The sequence below is a fragment of the Branchiostoma belcheri genome, unplaced genomic scaffold (genome assembly GCF_001625305.1).
Source record: "Branchiostoma belcheri isolate BF01 breed outbred unplaced genomic scaffold, Haploidv18h27 scaffold48, whole genome shotgun sequence".
NCBI classification, from domain to species: Eukaryota; Metazoa; Chordata; class Leptocardii; order Amphioxiformes; family Branchiostomatidae; genus Branchiostoma; species Branchiostoma belcheri.
Genome location: NW_017804109.1, coordinates 284475 through 309692, shown reverse-complemented (window position 1 = coordinate 309692; position 25218 = coordinate 284475). Strand labels below are relative to the sequence as shown.

General features: G+C 43.9%; 3 protein-coding genes across 5 annotated transcripts; 2 read left to right on the top strand and 1 right to left on the bottom strand.

Moving 5' to 3' along the window:
* Positions 1-2634: 2634 nt before the first annotated feature.
* LOC109479402 lies at positions 2635-4915 on the top strand. Its single transcript, XM_019781364.1, has 5 exons — positions 2635-2808; positions 3099-3175; positions 3847-3954; positions 4169-4466; positions 4564-4915. Exons 1-4 carry the CDS (start codon positions 2644-2646, stop codon positions 4455-4457), a joined length of 639 nt encoding a protein of 212 aa, XP_019636923.1. The 5' UTR covers positions 2635-2643; the 3' UTR covers positions 4458-4466; positions 4564-4915.
* Positions 4916-6284: 1369 nt separating this feature from the next.
* Positions 6285-17891, bottom strand: LOC109479401. Its single transcript, XM_019781363.1, has 7 exons — positions 17781-17891; positions 11224-11404; positions 10408-10560; positions 8682-8810; positions 8025-8217; positions 7510-7673; positions 6285-6529 (listed from the first exon to the last, which is right to left on the bottom strand). Exons 2-7 carry the CDS (start codon positions 11398-11400, stop codon positions 6434-6436), a joined length of 912 nt encoding a protein of 303 aa, XP_019636922.1. The 5' UTR covers positions 11401-11404; positions 17781-17891; the 3' UTR covers positions 6285-6433.
* Positions 17892-17923: 32 nt separating this feature from the next.
* Positions 17924-23490, top strand: LOC109479403. 3 transcript variants are annotated; one of them, XM_019781365.1, is made up of 5 exons: positions 17924-18006; positions 21720-21884; positions 22441-22520; positions 22825-23029; positions 23326-23490. In XM_019781365.1, the coding sequence occupies exons 1-4, from the start codon at positions 17929-17931 to the stop codon at positions 23018-23020; spliced, it is 519 nt and encodes a 172-aa protein (XP_019636924.1). In that variant the 5' UTR covers positions 17924-17928; the 3' UTR covers positions 23021-23029; positions 23326-23490. The 3 variants fall into 3 exon arrangements, with proteins under 3 accessions (XP_019636924.1, XP_019636926.1, XP_019636925.1); XM_019781367.1 differs by lacking the exon at positions 17924-18006 and adding an exon at positions 19073-19190; XM_019781366.1 differs by lacking the exon at positions 17924-18006 and adding an exon at positions 19073-19191 and having other exon boundaries at positions 21715-21884.
* Positions 23491-25218: the final 1728 nt, after the last annotated feature.

Below are 25218 nucleotides of genomic sequence, written 5' to 3'. Positions count from 1 at the left end.
TCATGGCGTGACAGGTCCCTGTGTGCACATAATCAGACCTAGTCAGATGGGGAGGGGGGCGTTTTAGAAGTTCAAGGACGTACCTCCTTAGGAGATCCCGAATACTTTATCTTGATCCAATGAGCCAAGATAAATGTTTGCAATTTACTAACAAAAATTTCCAAAGCAGACATCTAGAGGGAAAATCAACGGTGCAACATTACAGTTTTGAAATAAACGCCGAGAAGGCGATGTGACGGATTTTGATAGAGAAAAAAAAGGTAAACGTTTATTACTGCCAAATTCATGTACAATTTACCAAAAAAACCTTTCTCGGAAATATTTGAAATATTTGGGCGTTCCATGTCGCACATTTAATGATTGTCTCGTGTATATCAACAATTTACATAAGAAAAGAATTTTTTTCAGAACCATTCGAAATATTTGGGTGTTTCTTACCGCACCTTGTGGGTTCGTCTCTTCTTTGGAACTAATTAATTATTCATAACGCCTATTTTTATCTATGTTGCTAGGCAACGATTGACGTCGGTTGTAGGTGCGTCTTTTATTCTCCAATCAGCTCCAGTTTTACCCAGATAATTAAGACATTCCCAGAAGTTGTAGAACGGTTTAGCTCTGACCGGACCCCCGCACTTCTTCGAGCGGCACAGCTGCAGTAGGAGTCCACACCAGAACCACAGACACTTTCTTTCAGGGCTACTCTCAACCCGTCACCTCTTCCCATTGCCACATTTTGGTATCCACCCTGACAAGAGTTAAGTCAGGTAAGATCGTATATGATCCTGTTGACTTGTAACTTCCATGAGCAGAACATTTTCAGGGAGGTACAGTATCGTGTGCAGTTTACGCAAGAATGCTTGGAATGGTACCGGCATTTTGTCCACAGGTATGCAATGTCCACAGGAATGTCTTCCAGCTCTGTTTGTTGACATGCCCACATTCCTGGAAACCCTTGGGAAACCTGTCTGCCCCCGGATGCCCTACATGTACTTTCTGTGACCCTGGTGCTCGTTCACTATACACTCAGGGAAGGGGAGGGTACCAAGGCTTCCTCAAAATCATGAAAAATAACCCTAACAGCAACCACCGTCGCCATGGCAATGTATGTTTTCATTGTCAGTCTTTTTCCTCTTGATACTTAATATTGTGTTTGAGTCACCGAAATGACCCTATGGCGTGTCTGTAACACTAGCACCGTGTGCTCTTGGGAAGCCAGTGGTTGCTAATTCGCCTAGACGGGTGTGCAACACTGCGCAACTGTACTGAACGTGGAGCCAATTGCACCGTATAGACACATGCACTTGGCATGAGGCCAAGGGGCTGAGCGCTGATCGGCTAGGGCGGGTGTTTTGCTTGATACTTATGGCAAAAGGATACTTTGCTATACAATCTTGATCCATGGCAAAATTTGCACTCCACCATGCGGGCCCACTTTCAGCAGTACTTTTCGTCTTTTCAACTGATTTTGCCATACCGGGCTATCAGGCCGAAAGACGATTATTAGATATTACGCCACTTATGGAAAAGATAATTAGACTAGAAAGGCCAATATTTGCTTTAGAGCAAATACAGCGATGGGTTCACCACATTTTACGACATGGCAGGGAAAGAATGGGAAACACAAGGGAAAACAATGATTTACATTGATATAACTATAATATGAAGTAAAATACAACTAAAACAACAGTTGGATAGCTATTCCCTACTTTATTGGTTAGGATTTTTAATTGCATAATGCAAACTGTTGATTTTCAAAATAAATAAAAAACGTCCATGCCCGGCATTCCAATGCTGGAGCAGGAAAGCTTGAAATACCTACCAAAACACTTGAATACAGACATACTGTCAGTATGGAAATGCTTCTGTGCAGGTGTTAATCAAGTTAAATCCCAACAGCCAATCAGCAAGAAGTATAGAGGAAAGCTGCATGCCTATTGGTTGATGCCCTGCATTCCATTGTGATGACTCATGCCCAAACGTGGTAAACAAGGCAGACTAACACAGTAATACATTTGCTATAACACAGCCAAAAAACTCAAATAAAACCATTCTAAAAGCCTGTATCACAATAATTTAAAAAACGCCTAGGGGTATTTGCCCACTGTACCTCCATACCAAATTTCAGGACCTTAGGCCCTAAAATGAAGAAGCTGAATCCATTTAAAGATATGGCAGGAGGAGGAGGAGAAGGAGGAGAAGGAGGAGGAGAAGAAACATCAGAAAAAGCAATATGGTTTCACCACACCACTTCGTGGTGTGGTGAACCCATAATTACGCCTTCTTTTGTCGTCAATATTTTCGGCATAAATGAGGGGCGATAAGAACACTAAAAAGGCCGATGGTTGGCAAGATATGACCACAAAACAGTTCGATTTTTCTTAAATTAAGTGTGTAACGTAACTTTCTTGGTCAAGACCAATGGGGTAGCACGGTGTATTTAGAGGGTATTTGGGGAGTTTTTCCTGGATTCGGTACGTTTTAAGACTTGCGCGCATAATGGTCACATCTTCTTGTATACTGTAAAGTAAAAAAAACATTTTTCACTTCCTAAAATTAAAGTCTGTCGGAATATAGCACTCCCTTCTGGAGTTAAGTACTCCTTTAGGTAATGTTAGATATTTCATTCGGCAGGTATACGTAGCAATGGGCTGCAAGCTGGCGATGCTCCTGGGCCTGACCGGCCTCCTGATGATGCTGATGGTGGACCAGGCAGACTCAATGGAATGTTGCCGTGCTGTGGATAGTAATTGCAAACATGTATTTTCGGTTTTTTACACGTGCGAACTGAAGTGTCGCGACGGCACTGAGGTATGCATCACTATCTTTTGTTGTAAGGCTTTGTTTTAAAACCAGAAACCTCCCATAATGTCACGTGTCCGTGATTAGTCATGTGAACCTGATGAAGATTGCAGTATGTACAAGTTAACATTGGAAGGGAATTCGTTGCTGCGTTGGTTTAGCTGTTGACTTTAGCTGGTAATTACCAAAATGGCGACGATTGTCCATACCAGTCTTTATTCATTGGTCAGATGGGTAGAAAATGTTTTTGTGATACACAAGATCAGGTCAAAACTAATACATCTCAACCCCACACTCAGCCAACGCCCTACTGCGGATACGGGCCGTGCAACATGTGGGGGTGTAACTGCAAAGGAGGCTGCAGGACCAAAACAAGGTACGTTGAAATTAACATTAGTCCGGAGACCATCCTCTGAGCAGTACCGTTATGTAGATAATCTGTGACCTGCCTTGTAATGTGATTCCCATCCTGTAGCTGCGGGTGTCCATATGAAACGATTGCTCATTATTTATTGCACTGCCCTATATACACCTACCAGCGTTTAGTCCTTTTTCGCAAGCTTTCAAGCATACTTGGTAGTATTGTTGATTTAAACACTCTTTCTGATAATTCCATACAATATTTAGTTCTTCGCGGTAGTTTCCTTTGTTCGTATGACACCAACTGCAAAATAATGTTAGCCGTACAAAATTATATATTAGAAACAAAAAGATTCTAACTGTATGTGTTTTCTGGGATGGGAGGATTGTTACTCACGCGAGGTCTCATGTATTTTCAAATGTCTTGTAAAATATTTTTCTTTCATTGTAAAAGTGGCTGCGAGAATATAAGTTGTACCTAACTTGAGTTCGCAGTCACTTAGTCCATGTATTTTCATTTGTAATTCTCATTGAGCTTCTGAATAAAAAAAAAATGTGATTCCGGTTCGGGCTGCAACAGCAAGGACCCGGGCACTCTTACAATCTGTGCTGCTTTCTTGGACTTTGCTGGACTGTAAATTCTGATCCGAATAATTTTCTTACATGTCTTTATACCATGTTTTCAAGGTCCGTGGAAGATCCCGAGGAAGCCCGCAGCCTTCTGGAGTTGCTGGGAGGAGAGAGCGCCATGTCCGGCCGCGGGTTTGAAGGAAACAACGCCGACAGATCTGAGCGGTAATCTAACATTGTATAACAATGTATACAGAAATGGATCTTGCAATATTTTTCCCAAACCAAACAAGCAAACATCAAGTCTGCTAGTTCGCAGTACTCAATACTCACGTAGCTGTACATCCTACTTCTAGGTGATAGGGGTATTTCCGCGGAAAACTTGAACCCAGACAATATTTACTTACCTGATTCATCACAGACCTTTATTCTTCATCAGGGTGGCTGAGGAAGCCCGCGATCTCCTCGGCCTGCTGCGTGGGGAACGAAAGAACATCTACCGGGAGGAGAACGCCAAGGCCGACGACGGCGAGTTGGACACCGTGAACAACGCGGACCAGGACATGAAGCTGTCCGAGCAGGAGGCTCTGGAGGTGCTAAAGGATTTGAGGAACGGGGACATCAGCGACCTGCCCGAAGATTGGTTCAAGAACATGGACAAGAACAACGACGGGTACATCGATTCCGAGGAGTTGGCCATAGCCAAGGACTCGCCCCCGGCGGAGTAGTTCCCGGAGGTAAAAAAAAAACGTCTACAGTAGACTTCCTCGGAAGGTAGAAACGTTTGGTAAGATCCGTTTCACATTTTACCATATTTCTTTCGTTTCCCAACAGGACCCCGGAATGACGATGGTCCCACCGCATCCTGCGTGTGCCGAGCACCATCCTGGCCTTCCAGTCGTGACTGCAGATCAGCCGCATAGATTTTAGTTGCTTTTGCCTCATTTAATTATTATAAGGCTTTTCCAATAATTGATCCTCCTTCAACCATCCCTAAACTTTAATGTCTTTATTTGGTTAGAGTTTGACCTGGTCATTGTTCTTTTCATTTAGTTTTCACAACTTCACATCCTGCCTACCCAAACGGTCTTAGTAACTTGTCGTCTTATAATAACCCGAGGAATCTATAGATCAGCTTTGCGGCTCTATGTAACACGATTTTTGGCATTAAAAGAAAATACACAATATGAGAGACCTTGTCAGTCATTGTTGCGTGTGGGTCATGTCACTGAATTGAACTATGGGCAAAGCAATCTAAGAATTGAGAAAGAAAAGGTAATAGAATCCAACCCTGGCCATAAAGTGCCCCCCTCCCCCCAAAAAAACTTGGTGCTCACAATGACATGGTTGACCAAATAGAATTTGAATGCAAAAAAACTAAATTTGACAGAGCTTTAGGTTAGAATTTCTTGGTAACGTCAGTGTGTGAACTCCGTGATTAATCACCCAAAGTTGACTTACGGGGACAGCCGAGTTCTCACGACGAATCCCGAACACTGTTCGGGTGACGCCGTACTTGTCCGACCGGTTCTAACGACCTTCGATGGTAAATACTCAATGGAATGGAAACACAAGAGGATGTGTTAAGAAGTGTCCTCGAGTCTCAAAATATAAATATGTGTGTGTGTGTGCCTGTGTGTGCTTGCATGTGTGTGTGTGTGTATGTGTGTGTGTGTGTGCGTGCCCTTGTGTATGCATGTGTGTGTGTGTGTGTGTGTGTGTGTGTGTGTGTGGGTGTGGGTGTGTGCGTGCGCGTGCCCTTGTGTATGCATGTGTGTGTGTGTGTGTGCGTCTGTGTGTGTATGTGTGTGTGTGTGTGTGTGTGTGTGTGTGTGTGTGTGTGTGTGAGTGATCATGAGTGTGTGTGTGTGTGGTCATTCTTGCTTGTAACGACTTGGTGAACTACTGCTGAATTTTGAATTAATCGTAACAAATATTTCGAGATGTGCAACTGCCTGAACTGAGATGTACATACATAGCTTATTTTCGGGTTGCTATAGTAACGTTACGTCACGTTCCTCCCGAGCCTATAGCTACCAAGGTGCCACAGCTCAAAATTTAAAGTACTTTATAGTGAGTATATGAGATCCGCGCTGCCATCTTTAGCAAATATTGACAATAGGAGATGACCACCAAATTGTGCAATGCACTTTTATTGCTGCTACAAGTCTTGGGTATACAAACAGCAAGAAGCCGGCTCATACAGAAATGTTAAGGAAGGTGAGTAGCATGTAGGACAGGATAACTTGTCACCAAGTTCTTTCAGAGAAATGTAACAATAAACACAGATCCTAAACGGTGATTAAGTAAGTACACATACTGACATTAGTTGTCCCTGTCTTAGCCTTGGAAATAAAACACCTTGTTGGATTTATAACTATTCAGTGATAAGATCCTAATGCCATTCAGAATGGACTGATGAATACAACAAATTATTATAATGATAAGATGTGGTAGATCACATATCCAGGTGATTTTAAGTTAATTCTAATAAATGAAATGAATTCTAACATTAGCTTGAAATAGTTTTTTACTGGTACAATGTATAAGTAATTTTCAAAGGTCATAGCATGGAAATTGTTTTCCAAGAAGTTGCGCTTTCAAAGCCTGATTCCCGCTATAAGCTACACCTGGACACGTTTTGTGTCTCTGGCTGCTGCATTTTGCTCAATAACAGGTACGCCTGTCAGTTGTCTTTTCCGGCCTAGCAAACGCCGGTGCCTTGGTCGAAGTTGCAGTTCAGATTGTTGCAGTACAGGCACTTATGCCTGTCGGTGACACCGGGGCAGCACAGGCAAGACTGCAACGAGAAAACGTGTTACAGTAAGACATCACAACATCTGGAGGTGGAACCCTACCCTAGCTTCTCAGCCTGGGTGTCAGCCTTGTTAGCTTTCGTCCGCTCCCCAAGATCCGCTCCCCGCCAACAAGACTGAACCCGCACGCATTCGTAACGATCCTTGGCGGGGAGCAGATCTTGGGGAGCGAACGAAAGCTAACAAGGTTGACACTCAGGCTACTAGCGGCTAGCATACAAGGTTAGAATGTTGCAGCACGCATATTCTGAAATAGTCATATCTATGTAATACATGCTGTGCTGTGTCAGCCCACACTGTAAGACTATATAGTAGGGCAAAGGCCACCAAATGGCGCATGCCCAGAGGGCCCAGTTTGAGTGAGTGCAGCCAAACCAACTGAAAAAGCCTTTTTCTTGGTATGTGTGGATAAATGCTGGCATTTTTCAGCTGGAGAGTTATTTCTATTTCTATCAACTTGAAAAAACTGGCTGTTAGGGTTGTTTTGGCTGCTTGGTAGGTTCTAAAACTAATCCCATCTTCTTGTCTTTTGGTGGTCTTCAAGGGGGTCAGAGGTCATGCTGCCAGTGTTTGCATTTGCCGTGCCAGGTATCGCTGGTCAAAAAGTGAAATTTTTGGACTAAATGGACAATTTGGAAGTTGGACTACCCTGTCAATATGTGTTTGCAATAGTTGAACACTCAAGTAGGTGATTGTTGACAGCTCAGTTCTTAGATGTTTTCCATATATTCCAATAGGGGCTGGAATTAGTGGGCTGTGCCCAGTAGGAGGCTAGGGAAGCGCTTTACTACTGTGTGATTCAGATTAAAACAACAGTCATAAGCTACAACATGTCAAGATCTTAGACTAGACGATATATGAGAGCTATTAGTCTATTCCATCATCACATCTCCCTGTCAAAACCAATGGCTCATAGCTAACTCTAATCCTGTCCTTCTGGAAGAGGTATTTGTGTCTAACTTACCATGAAGAAGGTGTCGGTGACGTGGCGACGGGGACACTGGGCGTTCCCGCTCGAATCTCTCGGACAGAAGACCAGGTACTCACACCCAGCGGGGCTGCTCACAGCGTACATAGGCCGCGGGATGCCTCCGTTAGGACATCCTTGGATCAGATTTCGCTTGTCGTCTGAAAATAACAAATAACAAAAGTGATGGAGTGCACATATTACTATCGCCAAATGATTAATTGTCAATCCATGCCACCTCCCTCGAAGACCTACCATAGTCTTTTGATAACTGTTGTTTTACAAGAACAGTTATTTTCTAGTCATAAGAAAGCACCCAAAACCGTTTGTGACTGTGTGGTTTAGAGCAACCTGCATCTGTATACAAACATCCACCTGAAATGAAAGTAAAACTTGTGCCTCTTATTCAATATCAGACTGGGTATCCTTAGGAATTTGCGGGCTCTTTCACAACAATGGTTTATCTGAGTTGCATTTTTCAATAAATGGTTTATCTAAAGATTATCACTTACCAGTCTCGTCACCGCCATCGTCTGTCAGAATGACCGCGTCGTCACCCAGGTGGTCTGCGAAGAAGACCTTGAAGTCGGGCTTGAAGCTGGCGAGAACTTCGGGCAGTTTGGAGCGGTCTGCTACGCCGGTGACGACCCAGCGGTTCGCGTGGACTTCGATGCCCGTCGCGTCCAGGACGGGGTTGTCTTTGCTCTGTATATATCAAGTGTATAAGGGATCCATTTATGTTCAACATGAGCCAACGCTGACACCACACACATGGGCACATGCACAGATACACACACACACAGAAGGGTATGCACACACACCAGCACACACACACACACACACACACACACACACACACACACACACACACACACACACACACACATATATATATGTAACACACACATACACATACACACACACACACACAAACACACACACACACATAAACACACACATGTACACACACAGAGTACACGCACAATCTTGAGTTTAACTGTAGCGCAGAGAAGGTTAATCTTGTCACCAAGATAACACACCATTGTAAAGACGCTACAAAACCTGCTACATACAAACCATGGCCACGCAAAGTCTGAGTATTTCTGATCAAGCACCCTCCTCCACATACACCACTGGACTTAAGGATAGTAGCGGAAGCAAAGATGTACCTCAAATTGATCAACGCCTTTCTCCTGCTCCTTCAGACCGGGCTCTCCTTCCTCTGCCAAGCGGAGCAGGTAACACCTGGAGTTCTTGGTCAGGCAGTACATGGACATACCGGTCGTATCCTGGGAGGGCTAAAGAAGAAGTCCTGTTTAGTCTAGAAGTAGTAGTAGTAGTAGTAGTAGTAGTAGTAGTAGTGGTAGTACTAGTAGTGGTAAAACTACTAGTAGTAGTAGTAGTAGCACTAGTAGTAGTAGTAGTAGTAGTAGTAGTACTGCTACTACTACTAGTAGTAGTAGTAGTAGTAGTAGTAGTACTAGTAGTAGTAGTAGTAGTAGTAGTAGTAGTAGTAGTAGTAGTAGTAGTAGTAGACTGGTTTATTAATATTAGGCCTTTAGATGTGACATAAAAGCCTCCTGGCAGCCGTAACGGATGAATTGTGAGGGTTTACAGATGTGCCAGTCTAACTAAAGTAGTTACACATTCACAGTTAAGATCGTTACAATATGATACAATGTTAAAATTGACGTATTCAATCATTAAAAAAGGACAATTACCCTCACAGGTGCTATACAAAGCAATATTACATAATATAACAATGGCTGTCAGGGATCAGTTATAATTTACTTATAAAGATACTTATAAAATCATCATCATCGTCCGGCTGCGGAGCAGTCGACCACAAGTCTTCCCCACGACCGTCGATCCGCCGCCAGGTTGGCAATGTCCTCTGGCCGCAGGTCACCCTCTGTGTCCCCCAACAGGTTCCGGACGTAGCCCAGGTAGTCGAGTCGCTGGCGCCCTGGGCGCCTTTTGCCGTGCGTCGGTACATACAGGGCATATGTTCGGCATGGTTCCCCCACAGGCATTCTAAGTGCATGTCCCAGGAAACGAAGTTGACGCTGCCTTACCATGGTGATAAGGGGTCGAGTGTTTGTCAACTTGTAGATCCAGGCGTTGCTCACATGGTCTAGGCGCTTGATGTTAAGCATGACTCTATAGCATGCTGTGGCGAACGCGTTTAGCTTATTCTCCATTGCCCCCGTTATGACCCAGGATTCACAGCCATATAGCAGTATTGTCACGCAGGTGGTGTTGAAAAGCTTGAGTTTAGTGGATGTGGAGATTGATGGACTTCTCCAGATCTTCTCCAGCTTCCAAAAAGCAGTCCATGCAAGAGATTTCCTCTTAGCCATGTCATGACTGCTAGAGGCCATCATGGACCCCAGATATTTGAAGTTGGCAACATGTCTTATTGGCTGTCCATATACCTCTAGCGGCAGTTGTGGGCTGCAGTTATACGTCATGTACTCTGTCTTGGGTACACTGATGATGAGCCCAAGTTGTTTCCCCGCAACTTCCCCGCACGACTTATAAAATACAACTGCTTATTGCAAAGGTAAATCAAGCTGCATGGAACTGAACTTTTAGTTTTCTAGTGTTTGTGGTTTTAATGTCACATTACTTACTACAGTGTGTATTTGGATACCTTAGCTACTCAAATTCCCAAATCAACAGGATCACCGTCTTTGGTTACAACATATCTAAGTGAGTTCACAAGATGTGCTTATTAGACACTACCTGTAGACAGCAAATGACGGAGGTATGTTTTGCTGTGACAGTTAATTATTACAATAAGTTTTACTACAGTAACTATCACAAGGAATAAGGAACATGGGCAGTATTTCAGGTCATCACTTCTAGTCTAATGACAAAAAGAACTAATTTCACCTCTTTTTCTTTGAAGCAGTGGCGGATGTCCACCTCTGCCCGCCCGTTGTGCGCAGGCACGTGGAGGGTCTCACATTGGTGCTCGTCATCAAAGCTGATCGTTTCGGCGAAGACCACGCCGTTCTCGCTGACTTTGACGGTCTCCGTCTCCCCCTGAAAGAAAAGAAACCCCTTTTCACATAGAGTACTTCAATCTTTGAGAACTATAGAAGGGAAAAGGAAAGGAAAGGTCTCCCATGCTCTTATGCCGAGCGTAGGGTGGTGCCCATATCCATTTCTGTAGCCCTTGGGCGACACACAGTTGTGCAATGCACTACAGCAGGGGGGCTGGTCTGCTGGTAGTGCTGTGTGTTTGACCTTCCCACACCCTTTCTCATAGATGCTGAGTGCTAAGCAGAGAAAGAAATGTGTACCATTTTTAAAGTCTTTGGTATGACCCGGCCGGGGTTTGAACTCACGACCTCCCGGTTACAAAGCGAGCACTCTACCAATTGAGCTATTGCACCGGTATAGAAGGGAACGACTCTATATTCGAGATTCTTTCAATGTTCAATTTCCATGTTTGTGAGGTCCCTTTGCAAAACCTGGATAAACAATCATATTACAAGCTATAAGATAATCTCTCCTTGTAACTTGTTAATAGATACTAAATCTCGTCGTCTCACTTTCGTCGTTTTCTGAACATCTACAGGACATGTAATACGGAATAACGACGCGAGCAGATTTACTCCTAACCCATCAGGACAAACGGATTTTATACTATAGAGTTTACAACACCTGGTGGAAATATGACAAGAAGATGATTGTGTGGCTCACCTCAGCCCTCCTATCCCAAATCGTTATCGGCGCCTTGTTCTGCGTTTCTTCATACTCCCGGTCCTCGACGGTCTCCAGCGCCTCTCGGAGGGTCTCCAGCAGATTCTCCACCTCCTGTACGGACCTGCCGCAGGCGGCACCGGCCAGGCACAGCACCAGCACAAGGTAGATCCTCATGGTTCTGTGGGGCGACAAAAAATATTGAAAATGGCTTGTACCAATCACTCTCCATAGTTGACAGTGAAACCCGGGGCACAATAGACGGTATGAAGTTGACGCTGCATGTTGAGCGACCGACCATGGATGATCCCAGCTCAACACCAGCACAAGATAGTCCTTCATGGTTCTGTGGGGCGGAATAAAACAAGAAAATATTGAAATATTGAAATGGCTGGTTCCAATCACTCTCTCTCCATAGTTGACAGTTAAAACTAGTCTGCAAGCAGATCATACGGTGGCAGGGCTAATGGACACTCCTCTGGCCAATGAATACTGCCTTGCCACCGTATGATTCGGGTACTGTAAACTCTCACAGCTCATTCTGCAACTGGCAGCCGTGGTGAACACATGGGGAGAGCTAGGCTGAGATAGTATACCAAGTACACCTCTTCAACATTATGTGGAGACATGGATATGTACATGAAAAGTACATATAATATTTTACTAAACAACAAGAATATAGACTAATAACTACACAGGCATGTACTATGCCAATCCTGGTAAACTTCATCTATTCAGCATTTCAGACTTGGATTCTAATATATAATGCAAGAAGCTGCCAAATGTGTTTCTACATGTTTCTACATTGTATATTTGTTAACATACAACTATCATATCAATAGAAATCTAGTTTGGCTGTGGATAAGACGTGCAATCTGTGATTGCAGATATAAGTTTTTGAAACAAACATGGAAGCTTGACAGAGGCTCATCTCTGCTGGTTCAAATTGGAAACTGTAGGCCCTTATCGTGTATAACGACTGCCAAGTAAATGTTACATGGATTGTGTTTAGGTTTGCTGCAACTGTCTGTGTCATTCCTTGTATGGCAATGTTTTGTTGAAAAACTAGTGAAGATAAAATACAACATTTTTCAAAACTTCAAACGTCAGTTAATATGCAAATCACTGTCTGTCGTCTGCTCCCATTGTTTCCACTGGCAGTCGGGTTCAGACACCCCGTGGCTTATAATCCATTTATGATGTTGGGAGGATGTGCGGGGTCAATTTAACTACTAGATCCTCACAGGGGATAGTTTCTTTATTGGTGGAGGACCCTGGGTCCTCCAAATTCCTCTTTAAGTGAAAACCGTACGTATAGGATTACATATCACATCCCTAATGCCATCGCATGACTAGCAAATTGTTCATTGGATCTGACAGAACCGGTTCTATCAATCTACAGTCAGCTACTCAATACTAGGCACCTTGCCAAGTACACGCTAGAATGAGCTCACACAAAATGAAATCTTCGCGGCGCATTTGTGGTGATGTCACCGACGAGACTAATCTCCAAGCAGATCCTAGGGTGGCATAAAACAGTATCAAATTGGTCAGGCAGTATGCATTGGCCAGAGAGGGTCCAATGCGTATGGCCGATGGATACGGCCTGGCCAATTTGATACTGTCTTAAGACACCCTAGGATCTGCTTGGAGATTACGACGAGACACGAAGCTTCTCTAACCTTCGGGACCTGGTCTTGGGGTAATGACAGTGTTGCCTGAGGCGTGTTGTATTGGAATGCAAGAAAACACGATGAAACAATGGGGCCGAGCATGCCCTGTGGTTGCGGTTCCTAGAAAGTCGACGGCGTGGCCTTTCGGATTAGTTCTAGGGAGGGGCGGCCTCGCTGTACATATTTGGTCTCTAGAAGATTCGGCTTCTGGGGCCCAGGGCGTCGTAGCCTGGATGCCAGGCCCATGGCACGCTAGGCCAAGAGTTAGCCAGGGTCTAACTGAGGCGCGGGCTTTCCTTGGGAGCATGCTGACCTTAGAGCCAAGGCGCTGGCCTGTGCAGGCCCTGGAAACAGTCTGGCGCCCAGGCTAGGGAAGCACAACCAGTTGAAAAGACGAAAACTGCTATGCTGAGATTGGTATGTGAAGTGCAAATTTTGGCGTGGATCAATATTGTAGAGCAAAGTGACTTCAGAATCAAGCGAATCACTATACCTACTCTTTTGTCGACTTAAGCAGATGCTGGATGCAAAAATTTTGACACTTTCAACCCACCATTCTCACCTAACAGCCAAAGTTCAAGTCACGGCCATATTCGTGATACAATGTACAATTTTCATGTGGTAAAATTTTCAAGCAAACACAGCCAGCCGCCGGCAAGCATATACGTGTAAGACCACCTCTTCGGTGACGAGACGGCTGCTTTTTTGTGATTATCCCAATAATGAACCAGTGAGTTCCACGAATCAGAGTGCCATCGTACAACGAATGTTGCCCGGGGGCCTTACCCACTAAAAACCGGCAAGGCTGAGTCTACAACATGCTGGAAGGTGACTCACCTTTGCCTTTTCTATAGATCATATAGCGCTATTTTGCTTAGGTTTTCCAATCCAAGTGTTTTTCAACACTTTGTCTACAGTGCTAGTGCACGTTCAGTACATTTGCTCAGTGTTGCACACCCGCCCGAGCCCATTAGTAACCACTACCGTCCCAGGTGCATTTGTCTTTTCGGTGCTTGTGCATACGTTTGCTATGATCGTATACGTGTATGTGCACCTTGTTAAAAGCGTTGGAAATATGACACACGGTGTGGCATTTCGGCGAGTCAAACAAGTATCAAAACGAAAACATTATATGCTCATGGAAGTTACAAGTCAGCAGGATCATTTACAGTCTTACCTGCCTTTCTCTTGTCAGGGTGGATACCAAAATGTGGCAATGGGAAGAGGTGACGGGTTGAGAGTAGCCCTGAAAGTGTCTGTGGTTCTGGTGTGGACTCCTACCGCAGCTGTGCCGCTCGAAGAAGTGCGGGGGTCCGGCGAGAGGTAGAATTTTTCAGCTTTTAGAGGCGTCTCAATTATCTGGGTAAACCTCACGCTGATTGGAGGATGAACGACGCGCCTACAACCAACGTGACTAGTTGCCTGGCAACAAAGATGTGAAGATGGGACGATCCCAAAAGGTGCGCCTGATACACCCAAATATTTCGAATGGTTCTCACGAAAGCTATTTATTTGTAAGTAATTGCTGATGTACATGTGTTTGGCAGTACATTGTGCTAACAAACCTTTATCGTTCCGTTCTTCTCTATCAAAACCAGTCCCACCCCCCATCCCGGCAAATATTATAATGTCAAACCATGATGTTTTCCTGCACATATCTTCTTATAAAATTAATGTCCGTAAATTGCGTACATTTATCTTCAGTTGGCTTATTTGACCAGGTCAAAGTATTTGGGATGGTCCAAGAAGGTGCGGCCTTAGAGCTTAACAACCCTCCCTTTCACCAAGGCTAACTGACTCTGACAAAAGAACTTTCTGTCTGATTACACTGACCTATGATCTCCCTCATGCCCTACCCAGCTTACTAAGTACCCTTTTTATCCACGCTAGATTAAAGCTATCCAGCCAGAACAAGTCCATCAACATTGTCCGAATTAATGGCGAATGACAATACCAACGCAAACAACGCCATTTTTTTGAAAAGAAAACTAAAATTGAAGCCATGTCCGGTTGGTTGGTTGGTCGTCTGGTTGGTCGGTTGGTTGGTTGGTTGGTTATTTGGTTGGTTGGTTGGTTGGTTGGTTGTTTGGTTGGTTGGTTGGTTGGTTGGTTGGTTGGTTGGTTATTTGGTTGGTGGGATCTGCAGGGAAAATTCCCCAACACGTGGCAACCCGATGTGGTTTATCATATACTATAATACGTTTGATGCCAGCCGTGCCTGGAGGGGAAATACCTGGACTAATAGTAGGTTTGCGGGTAGCCACTTTTTATTTGATCACTTTTGCAGATATAGATGGCAGGGCTGATCTTAACTTAAACAGAACAGGAACACCTGATCGGAGTGCCGCCTTTCGACTTTGTAAAGAAGTGCACCTGTATGGTTCGGGCCGATGTGTGATAGGAACGTGACGCAATGTTAATATGGCAACCCGGAAGTAAGATATGTGTGAAGTGCTACATCCCAGTACAGGCAGTTGCACTACTATGGAGATATTTGTTACGATTAATTCAAAATTCAGCAGCAATTCACCAAATCGTTGCAAGCAAGAATACCCCCCCCCCCGACACACACACACACACACACGTACGTACGCACGCACGCAGGCTAAAACGCTGTTTTACTCTCCAAGTAGAAGGTTGGCTTGTTTCGGGCATTTTAACTTGATTTCTGGCGTTTTGTCAGGTTTTCTATTGGGTCAGTTTTATTTGGGTAAATCGGCCAGTATAGCGAAAAACACTCAAAAGAGACCCATGAGCTTATGATGGCAATGTCGACCAAATACAAGTTAAATGCAGGGAAAAGCTTTTTCACGAATTTATCCCCCCCCCCCTCCCTCCCATGGCTTGGTAACGTCTAGCTTCAGTGCGCTAACTCTGTGACTAATCACCTGAAGTTGACTTACGAAGACAGCCGAGTTCTCACGATGAATGCCGAACACCGCTCGGGTGACGCCGTACTTGTCCGACGAGTTCTATCGAACTTCAAAGTGTAAACACCCAGTGGACGAGAACAATGGAAAGAGGGCGGTTACAGTAGTGCCCTCAAGTCTCAACATGATTTTTACCGATCAGGCATCTAAGCTCTGCACGTAAACGGATTCACTACGAAGAGAGCTAGCCCAATCTACGAGAGTTCATATTTGAATGAAACCAAACCCGTAAAAATCCTATTGTGTGCTATAGCTGTGCCAGGCCACATGGCGCTCCTACAGTCATGAAGAGGGAATTAATTCCAAATCCTGGACTGGATATCTCAATGAAAATTTGATATTTGAATAAGCTCAAACCCGTAAAACTTCTACCGTGTGATCTGGAGCAATTGGACAGTGGAAAGCTCCTACTGCCCCGAAGAGGGCCAGCCCAATCCACGAGGTTGGATATCTAATTATGTCCAACCCCGTAAATGTCCTACCGTGCAGCTGGCCTGTATAGGCCGTGGAAACAGTCTGACTTAGGGAGGGCTGCGGTAGCATTTCCTTGGGAGCATGTTAGCCCTGGGGGAGCCGAGGAGTTAGCCTGTGTACGTAGGCCCTGGAAACAGTCTAACTCAGGGTCTAACTCAGGGTCTAACTCAGGGTCTAACTCAGGGACGGCTGTGGTAACCTTTCAGGTTGCCATTTGCCATATCAGGCTAAATTCTAAAAAGTTACACCTAGTCTACAATTTATGTATTTTTCCGAAAGCTTTTTGTGATATTTCATGCGTCGCAAGTGGACTCACTTGCATATGGAATACACAAGTAATCAAATACCCTTACAATATCATAAGCACAGTATGTAATAGTGTTACCCAAACTCTTCAACTATGTTTAGGGAACTGCCACCTTCCGAATCTATGATGAAGTGCATTGTTTTACCCTTAGACTGTGGCAGGCTCAAGTAAACCATGACGCAACGTTACTATGGCAACCCAAAGGTGGGCTGAGCGCACACCTACCCTTACGAGTGGGTAGAGAAAGGGCCTGAAATCGAACCCGGGTCATGTAGGTAAAAGCCGTGTAGGTGAACGTAACGAATCTCATATCTGTATGCCAAACTTTTCACCGTTTGGAATCTGTGTTGATGGTGACATTTCTCCAATTTTTTTAGATCTTGGTGACAAGTTATCCTATCCTACATGTTACTCATCTTCCTTAACACTTATGTATGAGCCGGCGTCTTGCTTTTTGTATACCCAAGAGTTGTAGCAGCAATAAAAGTGCATTGCACAATCTGGTGGTGTCATTTTGCCTCTCTATTACAGATAGTCATAGATGGCAGGGCAAATCTTTACTTAGTACACAACAGGGACACTTGATCGAACTGCCGCCTTCCTACTTTGTAAAGAAGTGCACCTGTGTGGTTCAGGCTTTGACAGGAAGGTGACGCATGTTAATATGGCAACCCGGAAGTAGGATATGTGTGAAATGCTACATCCCAGAACAGGCACTCAGTTAAACTACTCTAGATATTTGTTACGATTGATTCAAAATTCACCAGCAGTTCACAAAATCGTTGCAAGCAAGAATACCCCCCCCCACACACACACACACATACACACAAACACATTGTTGAATGAACTGTAACGCTGCTTTACTCTCCAAGTAGAAGGTTGGCTTGTTTTGGGCATTATAACTTGATTTATGGCGTTTTGTCATGTGGTTTTCTATTAGGTCAGCTTCATTTGGGTAAATCGGTCAGTATAGCAAAAAAGGTGGAAAAGAGAGACCCCTGATGACATGGTTGAGACCAAGCAGAAGTTGAATGTAGGAAAACAAATTTCACAGAGGTTGATTTGGACTATCCTTAATGCCCCCCTCCCTCGCCTCCATGGTTTGGTAACACCTAGGGGCCCACCTAGCTCCAGTGCGCAAACTCAGTGATAAATCACCCGAAGTGGACTTACATGTACGAGGACAGCCGAGTTCTCACGACGAATCCCGAACACCGCTCGGGTGACGCCGTACTTGTCCGACTGGTTCTATCTACCTTCAAACCGTAAACACCCAGTGGAGGAGAAGAGGGAGATTAAAGCAATGTCCTCGAGTCTCAACATGCTTAATTACCCCATGTACAAACTTTGGCCAGTCTGGTTCTATCGTCCTTCGAACAATCCACGCAATGGAAAGATGGTGTGTATCAATTGTATCAATGGTGTGAATGAAGAAATAAATGAAGTTGGTTGGTTGGTTGGTTGGTTGGTTGGTCTGTATGTCTGTCTGTATGTATGTTGGTTGGTTGGTTGGTTGGTTGGTTGGTTGGTTGGTCGGTCGGTCGGTCGGTCGGTCGGTCGGTCGGTCGGTCGGTCGGTCGGTGGTTGGTTGGTTGGTTGGTTGGCTGGATGGCTGGCTGGTTGGTTGGTTGGTCGGTCGGTCGGTCGGTCGGTCGGTTGGATGGTTAGAAGGTTGGTTGGCTGGTTTAATGGTTGGTTAATTGGTTGTTTGGGGAATCTACAGAGATCCAACAACGCATGTAAAACTCGATGTGGATGGTCATTTACGACTGACGCCAACCGTGCCTGGGGTGGGGGGGTGGGGGGTTGACCGCAAATCTGAACTAATATCGGGGTATTTTGTGCCGTCCTTTTTGTTGCTAGGCAACCATTGACGAGGTTGTACACTGCACAAAAATCAGGATTTACGAATGAAGATAATTGGCAGGTAGTAAAAGTCAGCTATGCCTCGTAAAGGTTACTAAAGGGCGTCAACGGCAACGTTATTGGTGCATCCTATTTATTTGTGAATCCAGCTAAATATATTTTGCACGCATACCGGTGTCATCACCCCTTAATCAACTATTCATCAAATAAAGTCGTGTATTATAGTAAGTCGCAATAAAGTCGAAATTTAGGTAACACCTGGAGTTAGACACATGTATACAGGACTTAATACTCCACAAAAGCAAGAGCTTTACCAAGAGCTATTAAGTTCAAGTTTTTCTACTTTGCACATCCGGTAGCGTCTGCCTGGGTAAACAGCAGCAGATACCTGGTAAATCTGACAATGGGACAAGCTGATAATGATTGCCTGAGGCAACAAAGGCGCCTAAAAGGAACCATCAACAGAGTCACTTTGCAATTATTTCGTGCAGTGGTTTTTGCACCCATCATCCTCTATTCAGCTCCAGGTTTACCCAGATTTCGGGACGCCTGCAGCAAAAGTTGAAAACGCCCAGCTTGGACTGGACACACCGCAGTCTCTACGTGCGTCAGTAGGAGTCCGCACCAGAATCACCCACACTTCGAAGGGCCACTCTCACCCCGTCTCCTGTTCACAGTGTGACATCTTGGTATCCACTCAGACAAGAGCAAATACAGGTAAGCTACATTGGTGCGCTACATTGGTGCACTAGTACCGTATAGACACATGCACTCGGGACGGTAGACAACAGGCTGGGTACGAATTGTCCGGGGCGGGTGTGCAGCACTTAGCACAGTTGAGATAAGATCAGATAAGGGTGAACCTTAGAACTACAAGGCTGGGTAACATCAGCCTGGGTTCCATCCTGGTTAGTTTACGTCCGCTCGCACAGTCGCTACCCTGGTTGGTAGTAGCGACTGTGGGAGCGGACGTAAACTACACAGGATGGAACCCAAGCTAGGGTAACAGAGATGTTGTCGATTCTTTTGAACGTGATCAAATTTTTACTGAACGTGGAACCACTGAAACCGTAGACAAAGTTGTAAGGAGAACAAGAATCGGTCTGGGAAACTTAAGTGCTCTGCTTATAGGAAAGGCAAAAAAGGCTCCGTCTAATGTGTTGTAGACTCGGCCTGGACTAATTTATGTGGGTAATTATGCTTCTATAAAGGCCTAAGATCACTTAGTCTTACGACCTTGGAAACACTGGGCGTATCCTTAGTATAACCACATATCCATGTGTCGCAAAAAATTCAGCTGTCTGCAAAAATGTTGCCTTAAAAGTATGTCGGCAGCTGGATCTGTTATAGTCTGCTTAAAAATCGTTACGTCATGAAAATCGCACTACAGCCAGCGACGAATGTGACCGCGACAAAAACTTAGGATTAAAAAAAAATATTTTCTTAAATATTTAGTTATTGCCACAAGAAAAGCTAATACGAACCACCAACATGTTTTGGTCACAGTACTAGACTGTGTGGACGATGCATATGTTTGTTACTCCGTGAAGGATCGTGAAGGAGGTCAGGACCTCCGAGACGGAGTGTTGTGAATAGCTGATTTTTCGTGTTCGCAGTCAAAACACTGGGTTCTCTTTGTGTAATCGGTACGCAATTTTATACGCCGTCTGCGGGCATGCCCGTGTTGATGCACGAATGTGTATTTTTGCCGTTGCTGCTTTCGCGGTCAATGTAATATTGCAGACGCACCCCTACAATTACGAGGCGAATTGGAATGGTCCAGAAAAACGCGTTGTTTGGAATAGCAGTGCAGATACGGTGAGGTTCCGATAAGAGGTTCCAGATGTTTTTGCCTGTGCTTTAGAGATGGCAAGTTTTTTGGAAGATGCTCGCAGCCAAAACGCATTCTTCCGTACGTCGCATTTCTGTGTAATTGGGCATGTGGTGTACCATTATGTCCGTGATGATGCACGTCTTTTTATTTTCACTGTAGCAGTTTTGATATTGAAGTAAATGCATATTTTAGAAACATCCCTACTTTTACAATCCTGTGGAATAGGCCGTAGGTTTAGGCAGTTGTCTGGTAGCAGAGGTTCTCTAGGCAGATATCCCGGGTATCTGACCGGCGGAAGTAACACTCAAGTAACGCTTAATAAGTAACAGGCACGGTAAGACGGTGTCTTCGTTAATAGTGACACGACCATGATAGTCCGATCTTTATGTGAATGCAATGATTGTGTGTGTGTAATCAAAATGAACTTCAAACTTGAAGCACAGTATCTTTACACGCCCTGGGAGCAGTAATTGATTCAGGTCTTTTTATGTTTTATGCTTGTGACGCGCCCTCATTGTATTAACCGTTGCCTAATTATAATGTCTGCACAGTAGGTCTGGCGTTGACCCTTGGGATTGTTTTTGTTGAAATATATAAATCTTCACGGAGGATTGTCACCTATGGCTTCTTGTTTACCTTTTAGACTTAAAGAAATTAAGGTTGTACCGACATGTTAGGCTTCAACGTCCATTGGTTACCTAACCGGTTTCTCAACTGAGGCAAAGGAGCAACACAAAAAGCAGTTACTCAAGCAACTGGATATAATTGTGGAAATGGTCAGACGTTTCAGGGAGCACCCACTAGCTTTCGTCAGTGACACTAAGAGACCAGAGGAAAAAATGCATGCTTATAAGCACGACTGTTCATTGATACATGTATTGTATACAACACTTTATATGTCAACAACACTTTATAGCTACTGGAGCAAACTTCATGGGAAATACATGCATCAGCGTACATGCATCAAACTGGCGACTAAAATATTCCATGTAGGTTGTTTTAATCTTTAAGTGACCATGGGCTACAAGTTGACGATGAGTTATGTTAGATATTCACGTATGTTGTTTACATTCCCAAGGTTTAAATAAATCTCATTGACAAACCTTCTTTATTGAAACATATCTGTTCTTACATTTTTACCATTACCAAGAAACGAGAAGAAACCGAATTTACTTGATTGTAGCTACTTTACGATGTATATATGTAACGTTATCTATATTCCATCCTTTTTGTGACCTGTACTTAACCCAGTGGGTATGTGTGTACAATAAAGGACTTCATTCATTCATTGATATTTCGTCTACTACTAGATAACCATTGGCTTCAAGTTGACGATGAGTTAAGTTAGATATTCACGTATGTTGTTTATATTCCCGAGGTTTAAATCTCATTGATATTTCGTCTACTACTAGGTAACCATGGGCTTCAAGCTGGCGATGTTCCTGGGTCTGACCGGCCTCCTGATGGTGGCCCAGGCAGACGACTCAAACTGCTGTCTTCCTAGAAAAATATGCCGTGGAGAGATGTTTCTCAGGAAGTGCAGCTACTGGTGTGAGGATGGCACTAAGACGACTGAGGTTTGTTTGTTTGTTTGTTTATTGAGATCTCCATTAGTATGGAAGTTAACTCCATACTATTCTTCCTGGAGTCCAGCAACATAAAATAAAAAATATCTCATTCTGCAGCTTGAAGTCTTGAAGTTTCGTCACGTTCTCGAATTAAGTTCCAACACAAAAAAACCTCCCATGAAATAATCTGTAATTGGTCATTTGAGCCTGATGAATGATGCATAATGTAGAGCCGAACATTTGGGGGACTTTTTTGTTACGTTTAGCAGTTTAGATACATGGCTACGTGCGTCCATAGTAGTATGTAGTAATAGTCGTAAGGTATTTTAGTTTTGTAGTATTTTTCTGCCACACATTGTACCATGTACGATTGTCGAGCAATAAAGTCTATTCATTCATTCATTCAGTCATTCATTCATCCGTTCTTTCATTCATTCATTCATTCAATCATTCATTAATTTAATCATTCATTAATTTAATCATTCATTAATTTAATCATTCAATCATTCAACCATTCAATCATTCAACCATTCAATCATTCAATCATTCTCCACCCCTACACAAGGACGACCCCCACTGCGGAGTAGGACCGTGCGACGCGGACGGGTGTAACTGCGAAGGGGGCTGCAGGGAAAGTCTCTTCAGGTAAGGCCACAGGAAGGAATGTTTATGGATCACATCAGCCCGAGCATTAATTCTCGCCTGATTTGTAAAACAAAAAGGAAGATGTGCCGTAAATCGGTTCAGAGACCATTAGGATCCAGCAAACTTGAGGTACAATTGCTCACCTTTTATTGCAAGTGTAGACAGTCTACGGTGTTCATTGAATTTGACCCGATCAATAGTTTTCTATATTCTACACCGCTATATGACACAGTTATATGATTTTTATACATATACATACCTTCTCTTGTTACATAAATGGTTGTCTTTATATCATGTTGCTAAGGTCGGTGGACGATCCTGAGGAAGCCCGCAGCGTTCTGGAGTCGCTGGAAACCCGCACCCTCCTTGAGCTGCTGCGCAGGAAACAGGAGAAAGCCAAGGCCCTCCGCGATCTGGAGGAGGAGGCTCAGGAGATGCTGAAGAACTTGGAGAAAGTGGACAACGGGTACATCGACTCTGGGGAACTTGCCAAAGAGTAGTCCCAGGAGGTAAGAAACATCTACAGTAGACTTCCTCAACAGGTAGAAAGTTCTTGGGTAAGACGGTAGACAACTCATGATCACATTCACCAAGCTGGTGACAGGGCATGTTACAGGGCCTTCTCTCCTCTAGCAATCCATCCACCCATCCATCCAACTATGCACCCAAGCCCACCCACCAATCTATCCATCCATCCATCCAACAATGTTGTTCCATTAACGATAAACAAACGAAAAAACAAACCAGCCTCTCATTGTAGATCACTTCACTCACATTTTACCGTATGATTTTCGTCTCTCAACAGGACCCCGGAATGGCGATGGTCCCACCGCATCCTGCGTGTGCCGAGCACCATCCTGGCCTTCCAGCCGTGACTGCAGATCAGCCGCATAGATTTTAGCTGCTTTTGCCTCATTTAACCGTAACAAGGCTCGTGAGTGGATATCGTAGTTCAAAATAACAAAGATCATCTTCCCATACAAATTGCCAGGTCATTTAGGCATACAGCCTGGGCACAGGAGGCCAAATTATACATTTTTGATGACACTGACCAAAAAGACATCAACAATACAATTCTAAAGACCTATATGAAAAAAAATGAAGAGGAAAACGATTGGAAAACGAATTTCCCCACTCTACCTTCATAACAAATTCCAAGTCAAAATGCATATGACATATTGAACCCAATTAACCAACTGGCAGGTGAAGAAACACGACATAAAACAATACATTTCCCTCCTACACCTATTAGATGGAGTGAAATATATTTGCAATCCTTGCAATCCAATGAGGGGATCAGAAGTCTTTCACGTTTCAAAATGAGAAGTTTTCTTTGCCAATGTGTTAGGGTTACAATAATGATCATTACCATTGTTTGGCAAATAGCACAGTGTTGCTATAATTAAATCTAAATTCTGCTATGAAACCGTTGCATCAGCAACAAAGAAATCACAGATCAATTAACTTCAAGGGTTTCAAATGATTTTGATATCCACCACTGAGCCTATTTAGTAAACGAAAGGGCTCCCACAGCTTTCTCTACAAATTTCAATAATTATCGTTTCATCATTTTCTAACTAGTTCTGAAGATCTGACTTGAACCTGAAAAACTACTGAAACTGAAAAAACCTACCATTCTAATTCATCTACCTACGTAGTAAAATCTTACTGTCCAGAAGTTAGTGGTAACTTGAATGAAACCTTGAAACTTATCTTCTTTTTCACTTTTTTTGATCGTAGGAGCCCATAGATCAGCTCTTGCCGCTCTATGTAACCAAGACTTCTTGCAGTAATAAAACAAAATGCTTGATGCAATGTGTTGTCGTTAAGTCATTTTTTACACATGCACAAACTAGGCATTAGGGAGTATATATTTCATACAGGGTAGAAAGATGGAGAATGGCTGTTAGCCAATCCTATAGAGCTGGACAGAGCTAATATAACCACTTCCAAGAGAGTCATATCTGAAAATGATTTGGTTGCTTTGAGGGTCTTTTAAAAAAGAAAGAAAACAAGAGGAACTAAGAGGTCCCGTGTTCGAAAACTTAACATTTCACCGATTGGTGGCGGCAAAGAAATAAAGTTTAGTGTGCCGTCACCATGTTTTGTGTAAAATTTTGAAATGAAAAAAAAAGGGAAAGGCTGCTAGTTCTGGTAAAGGGCCAGCTAATTCCCTAGGACTACAATTCCCCCAGTAGCGGTAATTTAGATCGGCGGGCGAACTGCCTTGGATCGCCGAAGGGAACTGGCTAACGGCCAGTCTGGCTCCCAGGAAAGGAAGCTCCTATATACTGTACCGAAGAGGGATCCCCCAATTCTGGATATCTAACTCTAACCCTGCAAAATTCCTACTGTGTGGTATAGTTGAGCCGGGCCCACCCAATCCACTAGGTTGATGATAAACCAACCCCGTAAAACTCCTAACTTGTGCTATAGTTGAGCCGGGCAGCATCTCCAATCTCCAAACAGATCCTAGGGTGGCATAAGACAGTATCAAATTGGCCAGGCAGTATCCAATGACCAGAGCGGGTCCAATACGCCACGCAAGTGGACCATATTGGACCCTCTCTGGCCAATGGATACTGCCTGGCCAAATTTGATACTGTCTTTTGCCACCCTAGGATCTGCTTGGAGATTAGCATGGAGCTCCTACTGGCCGATCCATGAGAGATTGCATACCTGGTTATTGTACTGTAAG